Source organism: Physeter macrocephalus, unplaced genomic scaffold (genome assembly GCF_002837175.3).
Source record: "Physeter macrocephalus isolate SW-GA unplaced genomic scaffold, ASM283717v5 random_79, whole genome shotgun sequence".
In the NCBI taxonomy this organism is placed as follows: Eukaryota; Metazoa; Chordata; class Mammalia; order Artiodactyla; family Physeteridae; genus Physeter; species Physeter macrocephalus.
In genome coordinates, this window is record NW_021145365.1 from 32,694 (window position 1) to 58,866 (window position 26,173).

The 26,173-nt window shown below is 58.0% G+C and overlaps 2 protein-coding genes across 5 annotated transcripts; one reads left to right on the forward strand and one right to left on the reverse strand.

The window, feature by feature from the left end:
• Positions 1-1,574: 1,574 nt before the first annotated feature.
• Positions 1,575-11,945, forward strand: IL4I1 (interleukin 4 induced 1). Of its 2 annotated transcripts, none has more exons than XM_024132802.3 (7): positions 1,575-2,338; positions 6,122-6,360; positions 7,038-7,150; positions 7,769-7,970; positions 10,028-10,096; positions 10,449-10,585; positions 11,015-11,945. In XM_024132802.3, exons 1-7 carry the CDS (start codon positions 2,065-2,067, stop codon positions 11,943-11,945), a joined length of 1,965 nt encoding a protein of 654 aa, XP_023988570.1. In that variant the 5' UTR covers positions 1,575-2,064. The 2 variants fall into 2 exon arrangements, with proteins under 2 accessions (XP_023988570.1, XP_028339638.1); XM_028483837.1 differs by lacking the exon at positions 1,575-2,338 and adding an exon at positions 5,979-6,032.
• A 272-nt stretch (positions 11,946-12,217) lies between these two features.
• Positions 12,218-25,972, reverse strand: TBC1D17 (TBC1 domain family member 17). 3 transcript variants are annotated; one of them, XM_007112487.3, is made up of 17 exons: positions 25,810-25,970; positions 25,271-25,369; positions 24,989-25,063; positions 20,366-20,489; positions 19,395-19,602; positions 18,796-18,907; positions 18,534-18,692; positions 18,040-18,168; positions 17,850-17,953; positions 17,244-17,338; positions 16,669-16,785; positions 16,475-16,575; positions 16,297-16,396; positions 13,963-14,060; positions 13,679-13,795; positions 13,045-13,131; positions 12,218-12,962 (listed from the first exon to the last, which is right to left on the reverse strand). In XM_007112487.3, the coding sequence occupies exons 1-17, from the start codon at positions 25,828-25,830 to the stop codon at positions 12,753-12,755; spliced, it is 1,956 nt and encodes a 651-aa protein (XP_007112549.1). In that variant the 5' UTR covers positions 25,831-25,970; the 3' UTR covers positions 12,218-12,752. The 3 variants fall into 3 exon arrangements, with proteins under 3 accessions (XP_007112549.1, XP_028339639.1, XP_028339640.1); XM_028483838.2 differs by lacking the exon at positions 13,045-13,131; XM_028483839.2 differs by lacking the exons at positions 12,218-12,962; positions 13,045-13,131 and adding an exon at positions 13,145-13,269 and having other exon boundaries at positions 25,810-25,972.
• Between the last annotated feature and the right edge of the window lie 201 nt (positions 25,973-26,173).

The following is a 26,173-nucleotide window of genomic DNA, read 5'->3' on the forward strand; positions in this document are numbered from 1 at the left end:
CTTTCCCCAGGATGATGCCCCTGCCTCATCTGGCACAGGTGGGCATCAAAGAGTCAGATGTTTGAAACAACCAGAGATTTCCAGAGGTCGAGCAGCCTTGATCTCCAAAGGGAAGTTGAAACAAATGAGTCTCAAGCAGTGGTGTGCTGGTAGCAGTCGGCCCTCCAGGGTCAGGGATAGCCCTGACCCATAGCATATGCCCATTCCCATGGTGTAAATTCTCCCACTATGGCTGATTTCAGGCCACCAAGGTGAAGTCACCAAACACAAATTTGGGAAATTGACACACACTGTGTAGATGCAACTAATTCACCTCGAGAGTATATATGTAATAGTAAAAGGTAATCAGATAATTAAGGGATGAATTTTGAGTATTATCTTTGTTTTTAATAAAATTAATTGTAAATATTTAATTTAATTAATTAATTTATTTATTTATTTTAATTTTTTTTGCGTTACTCAGGCCTCTCACTGTTGTGGCCTCTCCCGCTGCAGAGCACAGGCTCCGGACACGCAGGCTCAGCGGCCGTGGCTCACGGGCCTAGCTGCTCCGCGGCATGTGGGATCCTCCCGGACCGGGGCACGAACCCGCGTCCCCTGCATCGGCAGGCGGACTCTCAACCACTGTGCCACCGGGGAAGCCCTTAATTCTTTAATAATGGCTTGCAAAGCAAAACCAAAAAAGAGATCCGAAAATTAAATGGTCGGCTCCCGTGAATAGGTGTGAGCCAGCTCCAGCACACCACTGCTCCCAAGGTTTTCAATCGACCTCAAAATTGCCTCGGTGCTTTAAAAGTCTGCCCTCAGACCAGCAGCTCTCTGCAGAACTTCCCAGGAACAAAATCCCTCACCCTCAGAAGTCAGGTCTGCTTGTGGACACCAGCCAACCCCCAGCCAGACCTAAATGTCCTGAGCTGCCCCTGGGCCTGTCCCACAGCCCTCACACACCTTGGCACTGGTCACTTCACAGTCCGGAGACCCACCTGGGCACTGCCCACACCTCACCTCCAGACACCATCCTGGTTCAACCCCATGACCTGCTGAGATTTCCCCGAGGCAGAGCCCAGGTGTGCTGCTCTGCTAGGCTCAGGCCTAGCCTGGGGCCATGGGGCCACATCAGACCCCACCCCTGGGTTCTAAGAACATAGACCCCCAAATCCACTGAACTGAAAGTGACACTTCCTGACAAAGATACTCAGTATCACTCAGATGCAGTGTGGGCTCTGTGAATGTTGATTCAAACCAACTGTTAAAAGAAAAAAAAGTTCTGATGGGACTTCCCTGGTGGTCCAGTGGTTGAGACTATGCGCTCCCAGTGCAGGGGACACAGGTTCGATCCCTGGTCGGGGAACTAAGATCCTGCATGCCGCATGGCGTGGCCCAAAGAAAAAAAAAACACGTTTTGAGATAATCAGGGAAGTGTAAGCATTGATTTAATATCATTTTTAAATGTGATAATGGTATTGGAGTTTTATTTTTGAAAAAGCAAAGAAGTTCTTATCTTTTTAAATTAATTTTTATTGGAGTATAGTTGATTTACAATGTTGTGTTATTTTCTGCTATACAGCAAAGTGAATCAGTTATACATATACATAAATCCACTCTTTTAGATTCTATTCACATATATGTCATTACAGAGTACTGAGTAGAGTTCCCTGTGCCGTACAGTAGGTCCTTATTAGTTATCTATTTTATATATAGCAGTGTATATATGTCAGTCCCAAGCTCCCAATTTATCCCTCCCACCAAGTTCTGTTCTTTTAGCGCACAGGTTGGCAAACTGTGACCCCACTTCCCGTTTTTGTAAGTAAAGTTTTGTTGGAACACGTTCACACCCATCCATTGACATGCTGTGACTGCTGGGAGGATAGAGTTGAGTAGGCGAGGTGGAGACCACGTGGCCCCAAAGCCTCAAGTGTTCATAGAAAAAGTTTGCTGACTTCTGTCTTACAGAAACATCCTCAAGTATTCACCTACAAAAATGATAGTATGTCTGGGGTTTGCTGTAAAATAATCAGTGGGGGAGGGAGAAAGTGTAAATGAAACAAGATAGGCTATGAGGCGATGAATGCACCTGGCTTAATCACCCTAGTCTGTTTTTATATATGTTTGAGATTTTCCGTAATAAAAAGCTTTCGAGAAGGGGGCATCTGCGCTCCACAGCCTCCCGACTGCTCTGACCCCACACCAGGACCCTGGCATCTCTGGTCTAACAAGGGAATCGGGACAGAGCCAGCACCACTCAGCCCGGTTTCGCACACGCCCAACGATGACTTCTGTCCCGGGCTAACCAGAAAGGCCATGGGCGCCGAGAGAGCCCGCCAGAGCCAGCCATGCAGTGAGTGCCCATCAGAGCCCTGGGGCTCTGGAAACTGGGGAAGGAGGGGCAAGGGGGCCCCTGTCTGGGGGTCAGGCCAGAGATCAGGGCCTCAAGTAGGTCTGTCCTCTGCCCTCTGCACCCCTCCCCATCCAGGTCTGGACCCCCGACTTCTGCCTGGGGCCCTTGGCATCCCCTGGGTAGGCCCTGCCCTCCTCTGAGACTCGGTGAAAGTTTTAATACTGACCACTCAGGGTCTTTGGACTGACTCAGAGGAAAGAATATATATAAGGCACTAGCCCTGTCTGTTGCCCATCTCTGTGGCCGCCACCACTAGTAGCTGCCCTAAGGGGCCACAGAGGGCCCCCCCGGGGAGGGGGGAGCGGGGCCAGGTCTCTGGCTGCTTCAGATGTGACCTAACCCCATTAGAACTGTCATGGTGGTTCTAGAAGCCAGCCAAATAAGGTAGGGTTTTCTCCCTAGAGACAATTTTTACCTGAAAGGGTTGAAAAAGCCCCAGGTCTTTCCCACCATCTGCCCCCACCCTCAGTTCTCGCTGTGTGTCCTGTATCTCCTACTCACAAGCTTAGGAAACCTAACCTAATCCAAACCACTCTTTCTCATGGCCCTAATTCATACCCTAATACCCTAAATTCAACCCTAACACCAATCTCTGATTTTATCAGGAATGAGTCTGGAAGATCCAGTTATTTCTACCAAAGCAACCCCCCAAATTACTCATAGTCTCTTAACCCCAAAGCAACCTTTGGTGTATGGCCTTCCCGCATTTCTTTTCCTGCCAACCGTACCGTGGACCATATCTGGCCGCTCTTGGGTGTTCCACACAACATCAGCCAAACCCTAGCCCAGTACTTCTCTGCCTCCCCTTCCCCCAGGAATGGCTGGCGATGTCTAGAGACATCTGTAGCTGTTAAGCCTTGAGGGGCAAGTGCTAATGGCCTCTAGTGGGTGGAGGCCAGCGATGCTACTCAACACCCTACAACGCCCAGGACCTTCCTCACAAAACTGGTCCCAAGTGCGTAGCACCGAGACGGAGAGCCCCCGCCCGGGCCCCATACCCGGTCCTCGAGCCTGAGCTAACCAAGTGGAAACCATCCGGGAGCCGGGCTGCTGGGATCAAACACAGGTTCTGCCCCTTCTGAGCTGGCGCCTGATCTGGGCCCCAGTTTTCTCCACTGTAAAATGGGGACAGCTCAACCCACCCTGTCAGAGTTGTCACCGGAGTCAGTGAAGTAGAACGTGTAGCATGTCGGGCACGCAGCACTCAGCAGGACCCACCGTCGCTTTATCAGCATCAAGGAGACCGGCAGGCCTTGCCCTCGCAGCCTCCGCGAGTCCTGCTCGCCTCCCCACCTGACGCCTCGCGTGGGGTCTCTGGGGTACGGCTGCACGCCTTCCACGGAGTCCAGGGGGCGAGCTGGGGGTGTGCCCGGAGCCGGGGGGACTGTGAACAGAGACCCTGTGCGGGAGAGACCAGGGGGTCAACCCAGGGACCCCAGGAGGGCCCCCCCAGATGCTCTGCGGACCGACACTCCTTTCCCAGACATACCCCGGGAGCCCCTTGGCTCTGCTGCCTCCGTCCCTTCCTGCTTCCACGTTCTTGCTGCCCCCTTTCTCTGTGTGGGACATTGCCATGAGGCCGTAGAGCAGAGGGGCCTCCGGGAAGGGGGCTGGGTGGGGGTAGGGACCTGGGATCAGGTGGACTCCCAGCTCTGCTGTCTCCCACTGTGGGGCCCGGGGCAAGTGCCTTCCCCGCCGCGGGCCAGGTTCCCCCTCCCTCACGAGGTGTGTAAGGTCCTGATGAGATGGCACGCCAACCCTCCACCTCATTGTGAATGAAGCAGGCGGGGTCTGCGATGGGAAGGCCTGCCAGCTCTGAGGCCTGTGCCAGTCCTGGGGTCCGCCCCTGCCCGGCCCCTGGCCACCTCTGAGCCTCAGATTCCTCCTCTACCCAGGGCAGAGCTCTGAGCACAGGCCACCTCAGAGAGCGGCAACCCCCTCGCTGCTGGTTTTTGCTGACCCGCCCCTGGCTTTCTCTCAGTGTCCAGCTCACTGATTTTGTTTCCTTCTTGGCGCCGCCTCCCCACCCACATCAGATGTTTTCTGACTTACTGGTATGCACCCCCTCCAACCCCGTACCTCCGTCAAACCACATCCCTCTTTGATTTACTGTTTGGATTTTCCCAACTGGTTGCTGCAGAGGACCTGCCGCCCTCTGGCTTTCCTCCTCACGACTCGCCTGGTGCTCTCTCCTCCAACCCCAAGAAGGATCCCCAAGGTTGCCTCTCCCCACCCCCTTCAAAGGACCCACCACGTGTCCCCTTGGCTGAAGCCCCGAAGCCATGAGCCACGCAGGGGCTCCTTGGAGCCGGGTCACCCTGTTCTCACTGCCTGCCCCTCGCCCCTCAGGAGAAAAGGGCCCACGGACAGCGGGTGGCGATGGCCAAGGCCGGGGAGAGAGACAGAAGCACTGGACAGTTTCTCCGAGGTGCCCCCCGCCGAAGCCCTAGCCTGAGCCGTCACAGTGGTTCTCAGCGCAGGGCGGACGGGCTCCTTGTGCGGGGGGGCTGGGGTTGAGGGGGCCTTCACTGAATCCCTGTAGCACCCCCGCGGCGGCAGCAGCTGGCATTTCCTAAGAAGCAGCTTCTAGTGCTGACCCGGCTGCTGTTCCCAGGGCCCCGACCTGGATTCACTGCCTACTCCCACCAGCACAGGAGCGGCCCCCGCTTGACAGATGACACCAGAGCCAAAGAGAGGGGAAGGCCTGCTCTAAGTCCCCCGCTGGCAGGTGCCAGACTCAGGACCCAGGCAGGCTGGCCCAGAGCTCGTGCCACCGACCACGAGCTGCTGCCTGCGAGTCCCCTGCTGTGCCCGTTTCACTGAGCTCAGAACGGCCATGCGGCGGGGGCCAGCGAGGGCCCTCCAGAGCACAGGGACGGCTGACACGGAGAAGGACTCAGAGGCTGTCGCAGGGCACACGCAGTCCCAAGGCCAGAGGCCGCCTTTCCCCCTGCTCTGAGAATGAAAGAGGCAGAGAGGGCAGAGGAGAGGGCAGACACAGGGGCCCTGCGATCAGATCAGGGGGACCAAGGGCTCAGGCAGGCCAGACTGATTTGCTTCCTCCCAACCCCTTCCCCCTCCGCCGCGCCCCCTCCAGCCTCAACTAGGCTCTGAGCATCTGACCCGCCGCCCACCCGCGAAAGGAGTTTCGTTTCCCACAGCTCGATTTCCCAAAAGGGAGGGGAGGGCGGGGCTCGGCTCGAGAGGAGGGGGGACTCGGCAGACAGGCGGAGGGGACAGAGGAGAGAGGAGGTGCTGCTGCCTGTGGAGGCCGAGGTAGCAAGGAGGCTGCCAGAGAGACTGGGCCCCACGGAAACAGACGGGGAGACAGGGCTGAGCAGGGCAGATAAGGGAGAAACAGGGAGACCCAGAGGAGGTGAGAGAGAGAGGGCACAGAGAAGAGAGACAGGAGAGGAGGAGGGCAGACAGGTGAGCAGAGACCAGAAGCCGGCTAGCCCGGGATCAGGGGACGGACACGTCTAGAGAGACCAGGGCCATAGTGGGGAGGGCTGAGGTGGGCGCGGGGCAGCCCACAGCGGGCCAGGCTCGGGGGGGACACAGGCTCCTGTCACAGTGGCCCTGCTTCCCCTCCAACCCAGACAACGTCTCCCCCAGAGAGACATGGACTCCTTGGGTAAGTAAGCTGGGGAGGGGTCAGAACCCACTTTTCTCTCCCCACATACCCGCTGACCTGCCCGCTGACCCTGTCCTTCTTCCCCCCAGCCTGGCGCCTCCTCGCCCTGGTCCCCATCCTCCTCAGCCTGGCGGCCTCCCTGGACTGGCAAACTGCCCAGAGCCACGACCCCTTCGAGAAATGCATGCGGGACCCCGACCATGAGCAGCTGCTCAGAGTCGTGACCTTGGGCCTCAGTCGGACCTCGAAGCCCCAGAGGGTGACTGTGGTTGGTGCGGGTGTGGCTGGGTTGTTGGCCGCAAAGGTGCTCGGCGATGCTGGACACAAGGTGAGAAGTGCTGCTTGCTGTCTACCTTGAGTCTTTCCTGCTGCAGCTGGGAGTCCTGGCCACGTCCCTGTTGAGGGGTGGGGGTGATGGGAGGCGGAGAGAGGGAGCTATGCTTTCCTTGTGGTCTGGGGAGCAAGGCCTGGAACCCTCTGCCCTAACATGAAACCCAGAGGGAACATGTGTCTGTGCTGAGGGGCCTTTGACTTTCCCTGCCCCACTCTCATCCTGGAGGAAAGTCCCTTGAAACCTCCTCCAACTTCCTGGGGGGAGTTTGTGTTGGTGGAGATGGAAACTCCACGTAAGGGGAAGTGCCCCCTGAAGTCTAACCACTGTCCCTCTCACTGAAATCCAAGAATGAGTATGGGCCACGCCAGTGACTTCAGTACACACAAGAAATCTCCCCACTCCCTGAGCTGGGAAGTCCCTCTGAAATCTGGCCAGCGGCCTTCCTGCTGCAGTCTGGAAATTGTCACATTGTACATATTCACTATGACTTTCTGTTCTCCCACCAGCCCCTCCCACCTCCCCATAAAAAAAGATCCTTCTTTCATCTCCATCTGTGCTGCTGTGGGGATGGAAGTTTGGGTGGTTGGGTGGGGTGGGGGGACTGCGACAGGGTGGAGATGGGGAGTCAGTAGGAGGAGCTAAGCACCTGCTTGCTGCCCATCGTCCCTCAGGTCACCGTCCTGGAGGCAGACAACAGGATTGGGGGCCGAATCTTCACCTACCGGGACCAGAAGACCGGCTGGATTGGGGAGCTGGGAGCCATGCGCATGCCCAGCTCGCACAGGTGGGGCCTGACCGGGGGGGGGGGCCAGGCAGGCACGGGGCCACCCCAGCCCCTACCTCTGAGCCCAGTCTCAACCAGATTCCCAACTCAATCACTGCTCCAGTGCCAGCACGAGCCTCAACTCTGACCCCAAACCTGGCGCCCCAGTCAAGTCAGGCGTAGACCCAGCCTCCAGCTCTGACCTTTTCCTGACTGACATTTCCAGGCCCCCCGGCTCCAGCCCCACCACTGAACCCCTGAAGTGCTCAGGCCACTGCGTGCAGCCCTTCCAGACCCCCAGCTCTATCTTCCCCGACCCTGGTCCTTTCCCCATCCCCAGCTCCCACCCCCATCCAACACAGCTCTGTCCCCATTCCTACCTGATCCCCAGCGAAAGCGACCTCCCCCTCCAAACCCAGCCCTGAAGTGCTGCTGCCCTCAGCCTTCCAGCCTTGTTCCCCTTTCATTCCCGTCCCTGACGCTGACGACCCCCAGTCGAGCCCGGCTCCAGCCTCATGCCCAGCCCCAAGCCCCGTCCCCAGCTGCCCCACCCACCCCCTTCCCTTCTCCAAGCCCCACTGGGGAGAAGGGCCCCCACCTCCCCCGCCCGACCCTCACCAGCGGCTCCCACTCCCTCAGGATCCTCCATGAGCTCTGCAAGAGCCTGGGACTCAATCTGACCAAATTCACCCAGTACGACGAGAACACGTGGACGGAGGTGAACGAGGTGAAGCTGCGGAACTACGTGGTGGAGAAGATGCCTGAGAAGCTGGGCTACAAGCTGCATCCCAAGGAGAAGGGCCACTCGCCCGAAGAAATCTACCAGATGGCTCTCAACAGGGTAGGCGCGTCCGCGAGCCCTGCAGCCCTGTCTCCCTGCCCCTGTCCTCCACGCTGTGGTGTCCCATGCCCTTTCCTCCTCCTGGCCTAGCCTTCCTTTTCCCATTCCTTCTGGTCTCCCATCACTGGCTCTTCCATCTTTAGTTTCCCCATAAGCCCTGCTGATCCCCATCTCCCATCCCCTTCTCACTCACACACTGGCCGGGACAACCTCACCTTTCTACACCTTTGGGTTTTTTTGTTGGTTTGTTTTGGTTTTTTTTAGGCTGCGTCATTCGACCTGTGGGATGTGGGATCTTAGTTCCCCGACTAGGCATCGAATCCATGCCCCCTGCATTGGGAGCTGAGTCTTAACCACTGGACCGCCAGGGAAGTCCCTCTACACCTTTGGTTTAAACTATGATCTGTGGGCTTATGTTTTCCAAGTCCGTCTCCTGAGACCCAGACCTATGTCTGTCTCCCCCTGGCCATCCCTCCCCCAGGACCCTCCAGCTCCCACTGAGCTCAGCGGCAGCTTCCCTGAACCCACTCAGATTCCTGGGTTCCCCATCTCACAACAGTGCCATCATCACCAGCCCCAGTCACGAAGCGGAACTCCAGGGGCCATCCTCGCTTCCTGCCTTCCCTGTCAGGCCCCAGCTCCATCCGTCCTGCCCTCGACTGTCTCACACTGTTCCTACCTCTCCGTCCCCCCAGCTCCAGCCCCAGCTCAGGCCTGGACCGCTCCCTGCATCCTCACCCTGGCCCACCCTGCTCATAGCCCCCTGTGCTCCCTAGCGCCTCAGCCTCAGTTTGAAGCCCTGAGCAGTCTGGTCTCTCCCACTCCTTTAGCCCCATCTTCTCTCCAAGAAATTTTTATTGCCCACCCCAAACTCTCATGGTGGCCCAAACACCTTCGGCTCTGTACTCCTTCGTATGCACTATGCTTGCCCACCGTCCCACACCCGTGCCACTGACCCTGCCTGGAAGCCCTTTTCCTTTTCCCACCCAGGGAACCCTTTTCATCCGTCAAGAACCAGCTCCAGTGTCCCCTCCTCCAGGCAGCCTTCCCTGATGCCCTCAGGGAGGAGCCAGCCTAAGCCTCCTATGGGAGCTCCTAATTGTCCATCTCCTCTCGTGGACAAGGGTGGGCACTTAGTCCAGGCCATTTCTGTGCCCTGGCAGTGCCCAGTTTAAGGAGCCTAGGGAAATGTGAGGGGAAGGGTGAGTGAGTGAGTGAGTGAAGGGACACCTCCTTTGGGGAGTTCCCCGGCCACAAGAGAGAAGCCAGGTGGACAAAGGAGAGGGCTGAAAACAGAGGGCAGCGAAGCTTCCGGGAGGGGATGAGGCTTGAACAAAGTGGTGAAGGATGACCAGTTGGGTGCCCTGCAAAGATGAGGAGGGTGAGCAAGTGCAGGGGCGTGGAGGTGGGAGAGACCCGAGGGTGGTCTGGGCACTGGACACTGTGCTGTAGACCTGAAGCTGCCCTAAGAGATGGTAACCGAGGGGCTGGCAGGGGCCTTGAACGGCAGGCTGAGGGCTGGAACTCTGCGGCTCCAGGCACGGGGGAGCCACAGAAGGCTGTGGGCAGGGGAGGCGCCGTGAACAAACGCCCGTGAGCAGTCATGCCCTGTCAGGGCTGATGGGTGGGGGGCAGAAGGGACTCCACTTCCGTCTGCGCCCACAACGATCCAGGTGACAGATAATTACCGTCCGTAAGGACACAGCGCTGACTGAGACAAATTACTGTCCATAAGGACACAGCGCATGGAGCGCACAGGCTGGGACAGAGGCAGGCAAAATAACACCCAACCAGGATGAGTGTGACATTGTCCGGGTGGACCGAACGCCCGGGGAATGAGGGGTAGGAACGACTCAGGAAGACTTCCCAGGGTGGTGACATGGTTGCAGTGGAGGGCAAGGCTGAGGGCCAAGCATGGGCAACACCTGGCAGCTTGAACAAGAGAGGTAAATGGCCGGCCACGGGCAGGAGCAGGAAGAGAAGCCAGGTTTGGACCCCAGGTGGGGCCTCCCGGTCCTGTCCCCACAGCTCCGCGCCATCTGCTTGTCCCTCCACAGGCCGTCAAAGATCTCAGGACACTGGGCTGCAGAAAGGCAATGATGAAGTTTGAAAGGCACACGCTCCTGGTGAGTGAGGGCCTCGGTGTCGCTGTCTGAGAAACGACGACAAGGAGGGTGCCCATGGGGCCTTGGGCGGGGAGTCAGAAGGCAGGAAACTGGGACCCCAGGCCTGCCACCTCCTCCCTGCCTGACGGGGCTGGACACGCCCCTCTTTGGGCTTTGGTTTCCCTCATCTGTCACAAGGGCCGGGGGGCGGGGGGCGTATCGCTGAGGTCCAGGGAACCGCACTAAGCACGGTCTGTCTTGTCACTGAACTAAGTTAAGAGGCTCCGCGGGGAGCGGCCCCGTGGGAGGGGGTACGGAGGAGCCGGCAGGTGCAGCCTGCCTGGGCCCTGACCTGGGCCACGCCATCCCCCAGGAATACCTCCTCGGGGAGGGGAACCTGAGCCAGCCTGCCGTTCGGCTCCTGGGAGACGTGATGTCCAAGGACGGCTTCTTCTATCTCAGCTTTGCCGAGGCCCTGCGGGCTCACAGCTGCCTCAGCGACCGGCTCCGGTGAGGCGGCGGGCTGGACAGACGCCGGGGCTCCGATAGGGGCGGGGCGAGTACGGAGTGGGCGGGGCTGGCGGGGTGGGCGCGGCCTGTAGAAGTGGGGGCAGGGGCCCAGGGGGCGGAGAGAGGCGCGGTGGGTCCCGCCACACTCGCCCCCGCATCCCGGGTCCTCCAGGGGACGAAAGGGACCTGGAGAGTGGCGTGGCCCTGAGGGGACGCGGCGGGGTTCCCGGGTCACACCGCTCTGCTCCCGGGGCTCTGCTCCCGGGCCTCGGGGCCCATCGGGGATTGACGAGGGCGGGGGCGGATGAAGGGGTGGGATTAGAGGCAACCGGCAGGTGAGAACGGGAGCGGGGAGCCGGGGGTGCCTGGGGAGGGGCCGCTGCGGAGATGCAGGGCCCGAGAGCCCGTCACGCACCCGCCCCGCCGCAGGTACAGCCGCATCGTGGGCGGCTGGGACCTGTTGCCGCGCGCGCTGCTGAGCGCGCTGTCGGGGCCTGTGCTGCTGCACGCGCCCGTCGTGGCGATTAAGCAGGGGACGCACGAGGTGAGCGTGTACCTCGAGCCCTCGCGCCGCGCCCGGAATCTGAAGTCCTTGACGGCCGACGTGGTGCTGCTGACGGTGAGCGGGCCCGCGCTGCAGCGCATCACCTTCACGCCGCCGCTGACGCGCAGGCGGCAGGAGGCGGTGCGCGCGCTGCACTACGTGCCGGCCACCAAGGTGTTCCTGAGCTTCCGCCGGCCCTTCTGGCACGACGAGCACATCGAAGGCGGCCACTCGAGCACCGACCGGCCGTCGCGCGTGATATTCTACCCGCCGCCTGGCGAGGGCGCGCTGCTGCTCGCCTCGTACACGTGGTCGGACGCGGCCGCCACGTTCGCTGGCCTGAGCCTGTCCGAAGCCCTGCGCTTGGCGCTCGACGACGTGGCGGCGCTTCACGGGCCCATCGTGTACCGGCTCTGGGACGGCAGCGGCTTCGTCAAGCGCTGGGCGGAGGACCCGCACAGCCAGGGCGCCTTCGTGGTGCAGCCCCCGATGCTCTGGCGAACTGACAAGGACGAGGGTCAGGAGAACGATTGGGCGGTCCCCTACGGCCGCGTCTACTTCGCCGGCGAGCACACGGCCTACCCGCACGGCTGGGTGGAGACGGCCGTCAAGTCGGCACTGCGGGCCGCGGTCTTGATCAACGGCCGGACCAGCAGCTGGAACGACCCCCGGACCGTCAACGACAGCACGGGGCATGTGCACGTGGCGCCCGCCCACCACCACCCGCGCAGCCTCGGAAGGGGGCGGGGCACCCACTCTCCAGCCTTACGTGCGGTCACCGCTCCGCACACAACCCAAAAGAGGACCCAATATTAAAAGTATTTTTGGAAACATCAGTGTGGTCCCGCCCCCTCCCTGGCTCAGTCGCTTCCCCAGTTTGCAGGGAGCAAAACCATTAGCCCTCGCGGTAGAAGGGGCTGCGCCTGTCCTGGAGCCCCAGAAGCTGTCCTACTTCTTCCTGGGCCGTGGGCTCCGTTTTGGGGGAGTCGGAGGTACAGGATGGACACCGCTTTGCGCCACTGGTAAACGTTCATCACAGCGCCCACAACGGCTGTCACGACACAGCGGGATCCTTATGCAAGTAACAAAGAGCCCAGCCGACACTGGGTTAAACACGAGTTTATTTTTCTCATAACAAGAAGCTGGTAGGTAGGGCCCCAGAGGGAGCAGCCCCGCAGGCCCTTCCATCTCGGTTATGTCCAGGATGTACCCCAGCACCCCATCCTCACTCCTCTAAAAGCCCCAGACTCGGGCAGGTAAGGGAGCCCCGCCTCCACAAACCGCCACCACTCACCCCCAAGGGGCCTCCTCTTAGGCCTCATTGGCCGGGTCAGGGTCACCGTGGTCAGACATCGACTCTGCAGAGTGGTCAGAGGAGACCACAAGTCACCACCCCGTCTCCATCCAGAGCCAAGCCAACGTGGTGGCCTCCCTCCTCCACCTACTCGAGGTCAACTAGATAGGCAAGTGTCAGTTTCAAGAAACCAGCTAAGAGAAGGGAGGCCTGGTGGGGAGCCCCGCCCCTCTTTGCGCCTCCCCTCCCCAGCCTCCGGGAGGGGTGGGGTCGTGGCGGGGAGCTGGATAAAGTGTCTGGTACTGAGCGGGCCGCCTGGCCCAGCACGGTTAAGAGTCCGCACATTCCTCCTCCTCCTCTTCCTCCTCCGGCAGGATCTCCAGGCTGCTGTCAGGCTGCGGGACTGTGTCCGCGGGGGGCGGTGAAGCCAGTGGGGCGCGGGTGGGCCACAGCGGCAGTGGGGAGACGGGTGGCGAGGGGCTCTGGGGCTCTGTGGGGGGCGCCCGGCCTAGGATCTCCTGCACGTTGTGGGGCAGCTCCTGGAGGGTTGGCGGGTAGGGAGTGAGAAGTCAGAGGTTTGCTGGGGGTTGGGGGGGCTATCGGGAGGGGTCAGGGACTCACCCGGCAGGCGGTCAGCTGCCGGTAGAGGGCCTCGGCCCGCGTCAGCACGTCCTCCACGCTGAGCTTCATGGTCAGCTCGTTGATGTGCTGCAGGCGGGGGTGGGTCAGGCCTGCCTGCCTGCAAGCACCCAGCCACCACCGCCAGAGCGCCTACTCTGTGCCTCGTGCTGGGGTACAATTGAGGGAAGACGGACCGGGCTGGCCCTCTTGGGGCTCACAGTGGAGCTGGGGGATCAGGAGAGGTCATGTTCTCTCCGGCTGCTTGCCAGGCGCAGCATTCAAGGAAGGAAAAGGGCACCGAGCCCCACTGCCACGGCCCCGCCCCACATTAATGCACCGGGGCAGGGGCAGGTGGCCCACTCATGCATGGGCCACATGCTCTGTGAGGACACTGCAGGGAGCCAGGGATAAGATGGGGTAGGAGACAGACAGACCCCGTCTCCTGGCCACCGTGCTCACAGCTTAGCCAATCATACTTTCAACAATCCTATTTTGAGTACCTACTACCGAAAGCTGCTGTGGCACAGGGGCAGGGCCAGCCTCCACGGAGTTCACGCCCAGGTGATGTGTCTTCTCCACACAGGTCAGGATGGGTAGGGGGAGGGAGGGGACTGGGAGGGAGCCAGGGTCTCACCTTGAGGATCTCATTGGACCCGAAGCCTGAAAGCATGAGGGTGTCCCGCTCCATGTCCAGGATGGCGCAGGCCACCAGCAGGTGCAGATTGGGGCCAGGGAGCCCCGTCCACAGCACCTAGCGGTGGCCAGGGGAGGGGGTCACTGCAAAGCCTCTGCCTCAGGTCCCACCCAGGTCTGCCCCACGCCCTGCCCACCTCCCACCAACCTCCCTGCCCCACCCACTGGCAGTACAGCCAATCCATTTCTCCTTCTCGGCCCTCCCACCCAAACTGGCTGGCTCACCTCCCACAGCCGAAGGACATCCGGGAAGGGGAATTCCCTCTTGAACCAGATGAGCAGCCACCGGAAGCAGAAGCAGAGAGAGCCAGAGTCCTGGGAGTCTAGGGGAGGACAGCGGTGGGAGGGGCAGCCCTCAGCTGAGAGCAAGCTCAAAATCAACTCCAATCCCGCTCTAATTCACAGGGCGCCCGGTGGTCGGACTGGACTCTAAGAAGTCACCCTGGCTGCAAGAACCCGCACCGGTCTACGCACGTGGAGGGAGAGCTTCAGAGCGCGGACAGGGATGCCCAGCGTCAGCAGGAACCTTTCCCATCCTGCCCTCCAGGCTCCAGATGAAGTGAGCCAGCCCCGCGGTCTCCACTCTCATGTGGAAGGGAGGCAGTAAGACCAGTCCACTCAGGGAAAAAAGTCTATTCAACATCCAAAGCTGGGGGAGGTGTGAGGAAACTGGCCCTCGTGTACGCTGCTAGCAAAAACGTAAGCTGGTAGAACTTTCCAGGAAAGCAGTGACGGGGACAAATGTTTCAAGAGATGTAAAAATATGTACTGCACTGGATATAATATCACTTCTTGGACTTTAACCTAAAAAAATAATCCACGAATATAGATTCATCACAGTGAAAAACTACAAATAACCTAAAAGTCCAGCAGGTCAGGTTAAATCTATTCTTATACATCATTAAGATGGACAGAACACCATGTAGTCGATAAGACTGATGATGTAAGGCTTCCCTGGTGGCTCAGTGGTTGGGAACCTGCCTGCCAATGCAGGGGACATGGGTTCGAGCCCTGGTCCAGGAAGATCCCACATGCCGCGGAGCAACTAAGCCCGTGTGCCACAACTACTGAGCCTGCGCTCTAGAGCCCACATGCCACAACTACTGAAGCCCGCGCACCTAGAGCCCGTGCTCTGCAACAAGAGAAGCCACTGCGATGAGAAGCCCGCGCACCACAATGAAGAGTAGCCCCCAGGGGCTTCCCTGGTGGCACAGTGGTTGAGAATCTGCCTGCCAATGCAGGGGACATGGGTTTGAGCCCTGGTCTGGGAAGATCCCACATGCCGCGGAGCAACTGGGCCTGTGAGCCACAGCTACTGAGCCTGAGCGTCTGGAGCCTGTGCTCTGCAACAAGAGAGGCCGCGATAGCGAGAGGCTGCGCACCGCGATGAAGAGTGGCCCCCGCTCCCCGCAACTGGAGAAAAGCCCTCGCACAGAAACGAAGACCCAACACAGCCAAAAGTCAATCAATCAATTAATTAATTAATTTTTTAAAAACTTAAAAAAAAAAAAAGAGTAGCCCCCATTCGCCACAGCTAGAGAAAGCCCGCGCACAGCAACGAAGACCCAACACAGCCAAACATAAAAAAAAAAAAAATTAGCTTATCGTTATCTGCATTCAAAAAAATAGTTCGAGCAACAGCAACTTTAATTTTCTTTTCTTTACGTAAAAGCCCTCGCACAGAAACGAAGACCCAACACAGCCAAAAGTCAATCAATCAATTAATTAAATAATTTTTTAAAAACTTAAAAAAAAAAAAAAGAGTAGCCCCCATTCGCCACAACTAGAGAAAGCCCGCGCACAGCAACGAAGACCCAACACAGCCAAACATAAAAAATAAAAAAATTAGCTTATCGTTATCTGCATTCAAAAAAATAGTTCGAGCAACAGCAACTTTAATTTTCTTTTCTTTACGTGAATTCCCTGCATTTTTTACATTGAACAAGCAATGCAGTCCAAAATGCAGCAGTCCCCGCCCCAGGAGCCCAGAGAGCCAGTTTCCAATCCTGGCTCAGGGGTGACTGGAGATGAGAGCTGGCTGGAGATGAGGAGTGTGAGGAGCTGCGCCCAGGTCCTTCAAAAAATAGTTCGAGCAACAGCAACTTTAATTTTCTTTTCTTTACGTGAATTCCCTGCATTTTTTACATTGAACAAGCAATGCAGTCCAAAATGCAGCAGTCCCCGCCCCAGGAGCCCAGAGAGCCAGTTTCCAATCCTGGCTCAGGGGTGACTGGAGATGAGAGCTGGCTGGAGATGAGGAGTGTGAGGAGCTGCGCCCAGGTCCTTCGTCTGAGAAGTCTGACAGGACACGAAGGAGCCACCTCAGCAGGCAGCAGGGGCGCGTTTGGCAGGGGTAGGGGACCCACATCTGCATTCACCGAGGTTTTGCTCCAAACCGCAGTCCTGCTTTTACATATCAATTCTGGGTTCTGTGGGGATGTTTCTCTTGTTTGCACCATGTCCAAACATCCTGGACATTGTCTGTGGCCACTCCCAGAGACTCTGCAGCAAGGTCTGTGGTCCCACCATCATCCCCTGCCTACCCGCCGAGACACGTACCCAGGAAGTCGCAGAGCGGAGGGTCCAGCACCCTCAGGAGGAGCAGGAGTTGCCCGAGTTGCCGCTTCATTGTCTCCTGACTCTCCTCAAAGTTCCCATGCTGTGGGAGGGAGGGCCACGTGAGGAGCCAGACCCCAGCTTTTGAGGGGGCCTGTCTCCCAGCCCTGCCGAGCCTCACCACGAGCTCCATGAAGCCACAGAAACACCAGAAGGCATCCACCTCGTTCTGAGTGACGTAGAGGATCGGGGAGAGAAGGTCACTCATGCCCTGGACGTAGCCTGGGGGGACATGGGGTCAGGGCCCAGCCGAGGCCTGCAGCGCACTCCCCCGGCAAGGCCAGCCCCCAGCAACTCCCCCGGGCTGCGCCGCACCGAGGTCGAAGTGGTACATGCAGTAGGTAAGGAGGATGTCGTTCAGCAGGCCCAGCCCCGGGTTCTCGGGGCCCTCATAGAATTTGTTGGTCCTATCGGTGCGGCTCACATCTCTCTCTGTGGGGACAGGGGGCAAAGTGCAAAGGCGTGAAAGGTGCGCCCTGTCCCCGCCGGCCGGCCGCCAGCACACCTAGGCAGGTGTGGGTCGTCCAGAGACCATCTCGAACGCTCTCACGTGAGGTGCTGTGCTTCACGCTCACCAGCTCGCCACACCCTCCCAGCAGCTGACAGTTACTAAACCATCAACAGATGGGGAGACCGCGGCCCAGGGAGGTAGAATCACTTGCTAAGATCGCACAGTGAGTAGGTGGTAGTTGTGAACCCACGGAGCCTGGCTCCCCTCCCGCGCTCCCCCCATCCCGACCCCAGGGCCACGCGTCCCTGCTCAGCCCCGTCTCACTCCCCCTCCATCCCTACAGATGGCCTCGCTCCTGCTCGTAGGGAGACGGGGGGGCTCCCTCGGGTCCCTCCCGGCTGTTTCCGGTCTCACCATCCCACCCTTGCCCCCCACTCACCAATGAGGCTGCGGTATCCGTGCAGCAGTGAGTTCCTCCGCTCCTGCTCCGGGCTCACAGATTTCCACTGCAGCTTCATGCGGAAATACTCGTCCCTGGGGGGGAGGGTGAGGTGTAGGGACACCCCCCACCTCCTCATGCTACAGGGCTCAGCCCAGGTCACCGCCCCTGTGCTTCCCCTTCCCCACACCTCTCATGACCCAGAACACCCTGGGGGATTTTGTTGTTGTCCCAAGTCTGTCACCCCCACTGGACAGAGAGCACCAGGGGCAGGGACCGGGACACACGGCAGAGGCACAAGATACACCAGGGACGACGAGAGGTGGCCCCACGGGGTCAGGAAGCCCGCTGCAAAGCGGCGACCACTGAAACGGCACGGCGCCAGGATGAAAATGGCATCGGAGGTGGGCTGTGGGCCCTCTAGGGGCAGGGCCTGGCCCACTGCCTCTGTCCCCGCGGTGCTCAGGTCGACGGCCCGTCTGCGCACGCGTAGCGCGCCGGTGCCGGGCCGCCCGCTGGGACGTGCCGTTGACCAGAAACCTCCAGTCGGCTCAGGAGGCCAGAGGCTGGAGCGCAGCAGGGCAGGAGCCACGGCGTCTCGCTCACGTTTTCTTGCGCATGTGGGCCTTGTGCTCCTCGGCCGAGCCCTCCCAGCTCAGGTACCCCAGGAGGAACTTCCAGGCCTCGCGTCGCAGGCTGGGGCTCAGACCCTGGAGGGCAGAGGACAGCTCAGACAGGCCTCCCCTTGGCTGCCCGCCGACCCTGCCCAGGCCTGCCCACCCACTCAGCTCCTCACCCCGGAGAAGATGCGGGCTTTCAGCTCAGGGACCTGCTGCAGGCGGCCCTCGGGGCCCACGCGGCGGGCCCACTCCTCCTCTGTGACCGGAGGCGCCCGCTCCACAGCCGGCCTCGGCCCTAGCTCCACCTGGGGGACACGGGACGAGTGAGCCCAGGGCCTCGGCCCCACAGCCCTCCCCAGCCCACCGCGGGCCGCTCCGAGTCAGCTCAGGGCCCTTCTTAGCGGCACGGACGGACAGAACGTTCGGGGCGGGAAGCATCTCCTTGGCTGGGTCAGTGAAAGCGTCACCCCCCAAGTCAGGAAAGTCCCCCCAGGAACAATAGGCACCAGGTGCACAGGCTACAAGCACCTTCCACCAAGTCACTCATGAAACCCGATGAGGGCGGTGCTGTCATTATCCCCATCTCACTGGGGAAACAGAGGCCCAGGGAAATGCAGTCCCACGCCCATGGTGACAGCCAAAGAGCAGCAGCGTCCACCCTGATACTCACACAGGAAATGACCTCGAACCCAGGCTCGGGTTCGTCATCGGGGGCTGGAGGCAGGTCAGGGGAGGCCCCCTCCTGGTGCGGCTGCAGGGCTCCCCGGAAGAAGTTGGTCACACGGGAGAAGCTGCTGAAGGTGGTGGAGTAGGGGTCCTGGAAGAAGCGCTGGGGACAGGGCCGAGGAGCGGTCACCGTCCAGCCTCCCTGCCTGGCCTGCACGGCCCGCCCTTCCCTGCCCACACCGGCCAGCCTGGCGCTGGGGACTCACAGACACCACGTTGGAGCTGTCCTGGTCAAACAGCTGGAGGTGGTGGAAGGAGTTGGAGAGGGCCGAGGAGTCATGGGGGAAGACGAGGTAGAGGCGGGAGTCCTGCGGGGAGCTGCGGGCAGGGCATCTGGGTGACACACAGGCAGGGTGCCCCGCTTTTTTTTTTTTTTTCTCAGCGTTCCGACTGCCCTTGGGGACTCCCTCATCTCAGGCCTGAGACCACAGCTGGACCCCAGGGATGGCCCAGGACCCTGGGCTGGTCAACGAGGGCCTTCCACCTCCCTGACCAGGGTGACTGACTCAGGGACAGGCCAACGAGAAGCAGCCCCAGGATGCTGCTGGAATGTGGGAAAGAGGTGCTTTCTACCCACCGGGGCCCCCAGAGAATGACAGCAAACTCAGAAAGAAAAAGAGCAACTCTTTCTGCATTCTGGGACCCGGGTCCCGACTGATGTCAAACTGCCCTTTGATTTTGTGGTTACACGCGCCACTCGAGTCTCTTTTTCCTGCCTTTAAATCAGTCTGGGTTGTATTACTTTCACAGCCCTGAGGGAGTCAGGCTGCAGCCCTGGAGGGGTGGGGCCTGGGACAAGGCTCACCTGGCCAACAGCAGGTAACGGCTGAGGACACGGAGCAGGGCGCGGGTGCCCCCGCGGTGGAAGTGCAGGGCGGGCAGGGAGCCTCCGGCCTGCGTGACCAGGACCAGGTATGCCCAGCTGAGGCCCGGCTTGGAACGGCGGATGGACTTGAGCTCCCCCAGACTCACGGAGAAGGTCCAGGAGCCCCGGGGGGAGCCGGGCTCTGCACCTAGGGGGACAGCAGCGTCGGGAGCAGGTGGGGGGCGGGGGGGCGGGGGCGTGTGGAGCCAGAGGCGGCTCAGGCATCTCCTGAGAGCCCACTGCGAGCCAGCCCCAGGCCCTCTGGGAAAGGAACCCAGTAAAACTGGAGGGGAGCCTGGGGGATGCGTGCCTGCCCCCAAATCTCCCCACGTCTGTCCCCTGCCCCCCCCAACCCTGCCTGTCTCACCTCCAACCCTCTCTTCACTCTAGACCCCTCTCAAGCCACAGCAAAAAGGCTGTGGTTTCCTAAACACACCCAGTGCCCCACACCTCTGGCCTTGCCCCCGCTGCTCTCTCTGCAGGGAGAGAAAACTCTCAAGCATCCTTCAGAGCTAGGCTGTGGCACCACCTCTTCTTGGAAGACTTCTCTGCCCCCTAGGGGGTTAGATACCTCCTCTGGTGCCCCCAGCACCCTGTGCCACTCCAGGATGGCCCTGTCACCCTGCAACTGTCACCGCCACAGCCTGGAAAATTCCATGGGCAGGACTTACGTGGAGGTGCCCACAGCCAATGAGGGAGCCCGGCCTGATGAGCAAGGCTGCAAACCCCAGAGACGCCGGCCACGCTGGACCTGGGCTGGGGACCGCCCTGCACCCCCCACCCACTCTCCTGGGACTGGAGGCCAGTGTGGGCGGCCATCTTGACTGTGGGCAGCACAGCCCACGGAGCCATGACCACTGAGGGTAAGTCGTGTCTCCGCCTGCCCCCCCAGGGGCACCAGCTTAGTCTACCTCTCGCGGGCTCTGAGTGGCGGTGCCGTGGCCGCACGGTGCTGATGACGGCCCAGTCGGGTTCATAGCCGGGGTCAAAGGTTGGTTCCTCCTCAGAGGTGCAGGAGTCTCCCCCACTGGTGTCCTTGGGGGAAGACAGGAAAAGAGACTGAGGGACTGTGGATTCAGAGTTTCCAGATCTGAGCCTCGAGGCCACCCTGGGAGGTAGCCCCATTGAACAAAGAGGGAAACTGAGGCACAAAGAGGGCACAGCACTTGCTCTCAGGGTCGGTCACCCAATACAGCCAGGGAATGGGCCAGGACTTGAAGCCAAGTCTCACGGTGGCTCTAACCAAAGCACCCCCACATGGAAAGCAGACAGCTAGGCAGGGGTTGGGGTGCTTTGCAGTCAGACTGCCGGAGGTCACTGTGCTTAAAGTAAGTAGGTAGGAGTTACTAGAGTAACTCAAATCAGGACCACAATCAGATGCCACTTCACAACCACTAGAATGGCTAGAATGAAAAAAGACAGGCAATAGCAAGTGTTGGTGAGGATGTGGAGAAACTGGAACCTCTTACACTGCTGGTAGGATTGTAAGATGGTGCAGCCACTGTAGAAAAGAGTCTGGCAGGTCCTCAAAAAGTTAAATGTGGAATTACCATATGACCCAGCAATTCCGCTCCTAGGTATACACCCCAGAGAAATAAACATGAACACCCACACAAAAACCGACACATGAACGTTCACAGCAGCATTATTCATGACTGCCAAGAAGTGGAAACAACCCACTGTCCATCAAACTGATGAATTAACAAAATGGGTAGATCCATACAATAGAATTTTATTCAGCAATAAAAAAGAAGGACGTTCCGATAGATGCTACAATGCGGATGAACCTTGAAAGCAACCTCAATAAAAGAAGCCAGTCACAAAGAACCACATAGAGTATGATTCCATTTATATGAAATACCCAGAACAGGCAAATTTATAGAGACAGAAAGCAGATTAGTGGTTGCCAGGAGCTGGAGGAGGGGAGTACAGGTACAGGGTTTCTTTCAGCGATGATAAAATGTTCCGGAATTACACGGTGGTGATGGTTGCAAACGTGTGTGAATACTAAAAACCACTGAATTATGCACTTTGACAATTTTAAGTTTTCATAAAGCTTGAATTTTTTTGAGTCTGATGGTAAGTGAATTCTATCCGAACAAAAGAAAAAAATAGCTGGCTCGTATTTTGTTATGAAAATAACATGAAGCGCCCAGCATGGGGCCAGATGGTGGCTGCTTTTATTGACATGAGCTCAGGGGCCTGTTGGGCAGATTCAGGGAAACCATGCAGAGCAGGGCCATGCTGAGGGTCAGAGTGCAGTAAAAGCCAATGATGCTGGCCATGAGCCATGGAGGAGGGCAGGGAGGGGACAGAAAGTGGGAGGACTGCAGCAACTGTGGGAGAATTCACAGCTCATGTGTCTTCTTCCTCTATGGGAAAGGCTAGAAAGGTAAAACATTTCCCAGGCTCCCCTGAAGTTGCGTTCCAGGCACAAGAGCCTACCAATCAGATGCACTCAGATCTACAAAGTGGAAATTAGATAAGGGCAACTTCCTGCCACTCTGGCTGGTGTTTGGCTGACAAGGAAAAAGGAGGAGTCTTATCTCTATTTTCATCTTCCTGCACACAGAGCGGTAACTGGGGCAGCAGTGGGGCCGATTAGCAGCTCTGATGGTAGTATTCTCGAATTTGACAACTCCGGGGACAGTCCCATTCCCTACAGCCCTGCCCTCACTGGATGGCAGCTCCCCTGGCAGGTCAGTTCTGCAGTGTCAGTCCTATTCCTCTAGCTTTTGTAAAAATTCTGTAAGCCTCCACGTCTTTGCATTTAACCCCTTGCTGCTTAAAGTAACTGGAGTGTTTTGTGACTCCTGCAGTAAAACCCTGCATGATTAGAAGGACTCAGACTGTGGGTCTACCCAACAGCCATTTCTGCTGGATATTCCAGACTGACAAGCCACTCCCACAACAGAAGCTGAAATCCCAATATCCACTTTCCCAGCCTTCCCTGCATTTCTGAATGGCCTAGGGACCCAACTCTGGCCAGTGGAAGCTGAGGGTACATCCGCGGGGAGTTTGAAGGGAATTCCTGATAAAAAGGCACCTACAGGAGTAAACACCCTATTCAGGTTAGCCTCTATATGCTGTCAAGGGAGGACATGGTGTTTGGAACTGTGGCAGCCAGCCAGGGCCCTGAAAGGAAGGCCAAGGAATGGCAGGGACACCTGTCCACAAGCTGCCAAACCAGCCCCTGGCAAAGCCATCTGTGCCCTCCCTGTTTTGTGACATGAAGAATTTGATAATTTTGCCAGTGTTTACACAAAATAATGACAATTAGTAGTGTTGTTTGTCAAATATTTGCAGCTCTCCGCCCCTCGGGCATACAGTAGGATTACAGTTCATTGAACTCTACTGGCTGAGTGGAGACATGCAACTCGTTCTGGCCAAACGGCTGGGATATATCACTTCCAAGATGGACTGTTTAACTGCCAGGGAAAGACTTCTAGACATCTCTTTCCCTCTGCCACAAGGAATGAGACCTTTAAGATGCTGGCTGCTCTAGCAGCATGCTTCCTTGAGTAATCATGATGAGCAGAGCTCTTTTGCCAACCTGAGATACACATGTAGAGTGAAAAAAAACAGTTAAAAAGGCTGGAGCTCCAGCAGCCCTTCTGGACCAGAAGGCAACCTTAAGGACAGATGCCACGTGTTGAGGATGGATGCCACATGCTAAGGATTACAGAGCAAAGTTGGAAGGAAGCTGAGTCATTGATAACAATATGAACCTATACTGCTGACTTCTGGGCTTTGTAAAAAGAGAGAAACGAGCTGTTACCTTGTTTAGGTCGCTGGTATTCCTGTTTCTATTATGTACAACCAAATGCAACTCCTAACTGATGCGAAGGTTTCTGGGAAATCTCGTTTTTCCTGATAAAAAGGACAGATATGATTGGTACCCTGCTGGCCCCTTTTTCCTGCCTTAAAAGGCAGATGCAATGGCTGCAGCTCAAGTGGTCATTTAAACACCACTAGAGCAAGCACAGTAGGTTCTCAGCAATCCAGGCCCTGATGTCACTAACCAAGGACAGCAGCCTCATACCTCTTGGAGTCTTGTGAGGTGAAAGAAACAAACTTGTTTGCTCACTCTGTGGTCAGCTCAGTTTTGAGTTCCTTGGAGCTGAATGTATCCTGAATTCATATGTGTCCTTCCCATTGATGCCCATCGCAGTGGGTTTCTGTTATTTGAAAATAAGAGCGCCAAGGAGGACAGCAATATTCTCAAGAAAGGTACTCAGACTGCCTGTGAGGTTGGTGAAAATGCAAAATCCTGGTTGCTGCTGCTTCAACTTCCATAGAGAGGCTCTGGAATCTCCATTTGAAACCCCATGGCCCCAGCTGAGGCTTCATCCTCTCTTCCTGGCCCATCACACTGGCCTCCTCCCCGACCTCCCAGCCCCCAATCTCCCTCCATTTGGTCCTTCCATCCATCTCCCACATGACCCGCCAGATGGGGCTTTCCATACCCATACCTTTCCCCTCCCAAGGCTCACCTTGGCCCCCAGGACAGGGTCCAAGTTTCTCAGCCTGGCATTTCAGGCCCAACCATCTTTCCAGCAAAACCCTCTACAGAGACATCCCACGTTCCGTTGTGCCCTGAAACACCCTTCTTCCTGCTGTCCCTGAAATATACTCTTTTGTTTTTGGGGGGGTTTTTTGGCCGTGCTGCCTGGCATGTGGGATCTTAGTTCCCCAACCAGGGATCGAACCCATGCCCCATGCAGTAGAAGCGCAGAGTTTTAACCACTAGACCACCAGGGAAGTCCCCGCTGAAATATATTCTTGCCTGCTTCTCATCTTTAGAGTCCCAGCCCAAATGTCTGCACCCCAGAGAGAGACATGCTCTGGAATCAGTATGTCTGGGTTCAAATCCAAGTTCCAGTACTTCCTAGCTTTTCTGACCTCAGGAGAGAATGAGAGGATGAGGCTTCCTCCCATCGTGCAATTTCTCAAAAACAGAATGAGGGGTGAGGGAGGACTTTTAGGCAGTGTCTGGGTTGGATTCATCTCTGGGTCCCGGCACCATCCAGCACAAGGGCCTGACAAGGAGACATCTGGAAATGAGAAGGGCGAGGTCTTGTACCCGGGGAAGGAAGGAATCCTGGCGAAGTGGAAGAGTAGCTTCTGTCGGGTCTTGTTCCCTCTCTGGACATGATGGCAGGACTGCCCAAGAGAAAATGCCACACTCTGTCAAGTCCTTATGGGCTCAGAGCCCGTGGAACCTGAATCCACAGCCTCAGTTGTCCTCTTGCACCCTGGCAGAGCTCTCCCAAGAAGCAAAGGGAGTGAGGAGGCAGGCAGCTACCCCCATGACCACAAATCTCATAGTGTCTACTTTCTTTCCACGAATAGGCATCTTCAGCCCCATTTCACAGAAGAGAGGAAAGTGAGGGACAGAGAGAACTTAGGTCCCAACCAGGACCACACATGCTCCTAGGGTAGGTCTGGAATTGTATTCAAGTCCTTCAGATGCTTTCCACTGCCCCGACCTAGAAGAAAAACAAGTGGAGAAAGGGGAAGCAAGGGTAGCTTACCTTCTTGGAGAAGAAGATTTGGGTGGAATCTCCAGCCTCCTCTACAGGAGCCCAGTACAGGAGGACGTCATTGTCCTGAGGGAAGAAAAGAGGGGTTGGGGGGGGCTTCCCTCCAAACTCTCCAAACCATATTTCCAAACTTCCTCCCAGTTCTGGACCCTCAGCCTTAGAAAGCCACCTCTCCTTCCTAACCTCCCGTTGCTGACCTCCACACTATACTCCTACAGACGCCGCCTCCATCCCGCTCTGGGCCTGCCCGAGCCCTGCTCTCTCCCGGCCTACCTTCTCCACAACACGGATGACGCCGGCGATGAGGGAGTCCGGGTCTTGGTGCTTCTTGGCACTGGTGTGCAGGTACACGCCTCCTTTCTCAAATACCACCTAGGAACGGAAACCATTGAGGGGCGGGGCCCAACCGTGGGAAGACACTTAAGGGGGCGGGGCTAAAAGAGAGCCAATGGGAGCAGACCCGGGGAGGAGCTATTCACCAGGGGGCGGGGCCCGGGGTACAATTACCTAAGGGATGGGGCCCGGAGTGAATCCTGTACAGCGCCAGGCTTCTCTGGCACTCCGGAGGATGGGGAGGGGAGAAAGGGGGAGTGCATTCCAAACTGGGCGAGGCCCAGGGGGCGGGGCTAAATGATATGGGTCTCCCTAGGGCAGTGGAAGGAAGGGTGACAGCGTGTTTATTAAGGGAATGGTGTGCTTGTTAAGGAGGTGCTGGGCTCCCAGAGTCCCTGCAAGGCCTGAGAAAGAAGCTGACCACCGGAGGGCGGCGTTTCGCATAGACGGAAGCAAAAGAATGCGTCTTCAGTGCTTACCCTGTAACCGGTGCCCTCCATAGCCGCGGCCGAGGCCTCACTGCCCCGGCTCCCTCCTTTTCCGGGTCAGCGTGCTGTCACATCCGGATAGGAGACTCCCCTCAAGCCCAGACAGTGGTGGCGTCCCCATCTGTTCTAGAATAGGAATGGGTGTAACCATTTTTCTGAATGGGGTGGTTAAACTTGAACCACAAGTCACGTCACAGACGCTAAAGGTGGAGCGGCCAGTGCGCAGGCGCAGTAAAACAGTCCTAACAGAAGTAAACAAGGGGGCGGGTCCAAGAGCTCCACCCCCTCGCTTAAACTGGCTCCGAAAGGCCTACTCCGTTTTCCATATTGTGTACTGGCATTGAAGCCAAAGAGA

What these genes read in the sequence shown, in the direction of transcription:
- IL4I1 (XM_024132802.3), top strand. Translation starts at nt 2,065, where the DNA reads ATGAATGCACCTGGCTTAATCACCCTAGTCTGTTTTTATATATGTTTG. An exon ending in TCGGCGATGCTGGACACAAG is followed by an intron (nt 6,361 to 7,037) that starts GTGAGAAGTGCT and finishes ATCGTCCCTCAG; the next exon opens with GTCACCGTCCTGGAGGCAGA. An exon ending in ACCAGATGGCTCTCAACAGG is followed by an intron (nt 7,971 to 10,027) that starts GTAGGCGCGTCC and finishes GTCCCTCCACAG; the next exon opens with GCCGTCAAAGATCTCAGGAC.
- TBC1D17 (XM_007112487.3), bottom strand. Translation starts at nt 25,830, where the DNA reads ATGGAGGGCACCGGTTACAGG. An exon ending in CCACTCAGAGCCCGCGAGAG is followed by an intron (nt 19,603 to 20,365) that starts GTAGACTAAGCT and finishes CTGTCCCCCTAG; the next exon opens with GTGCAGAGCCCGGCTCCCCC. An exon ending in GGCAGCTGACCGCCTGCCGG is followed by an intron (nt 12,963 to 13,044) that starts GTGAGTCCCTGA and finishes CCAACCCTCCAG; the next exon opens with GAGCTGCCCCACAACGTGCA.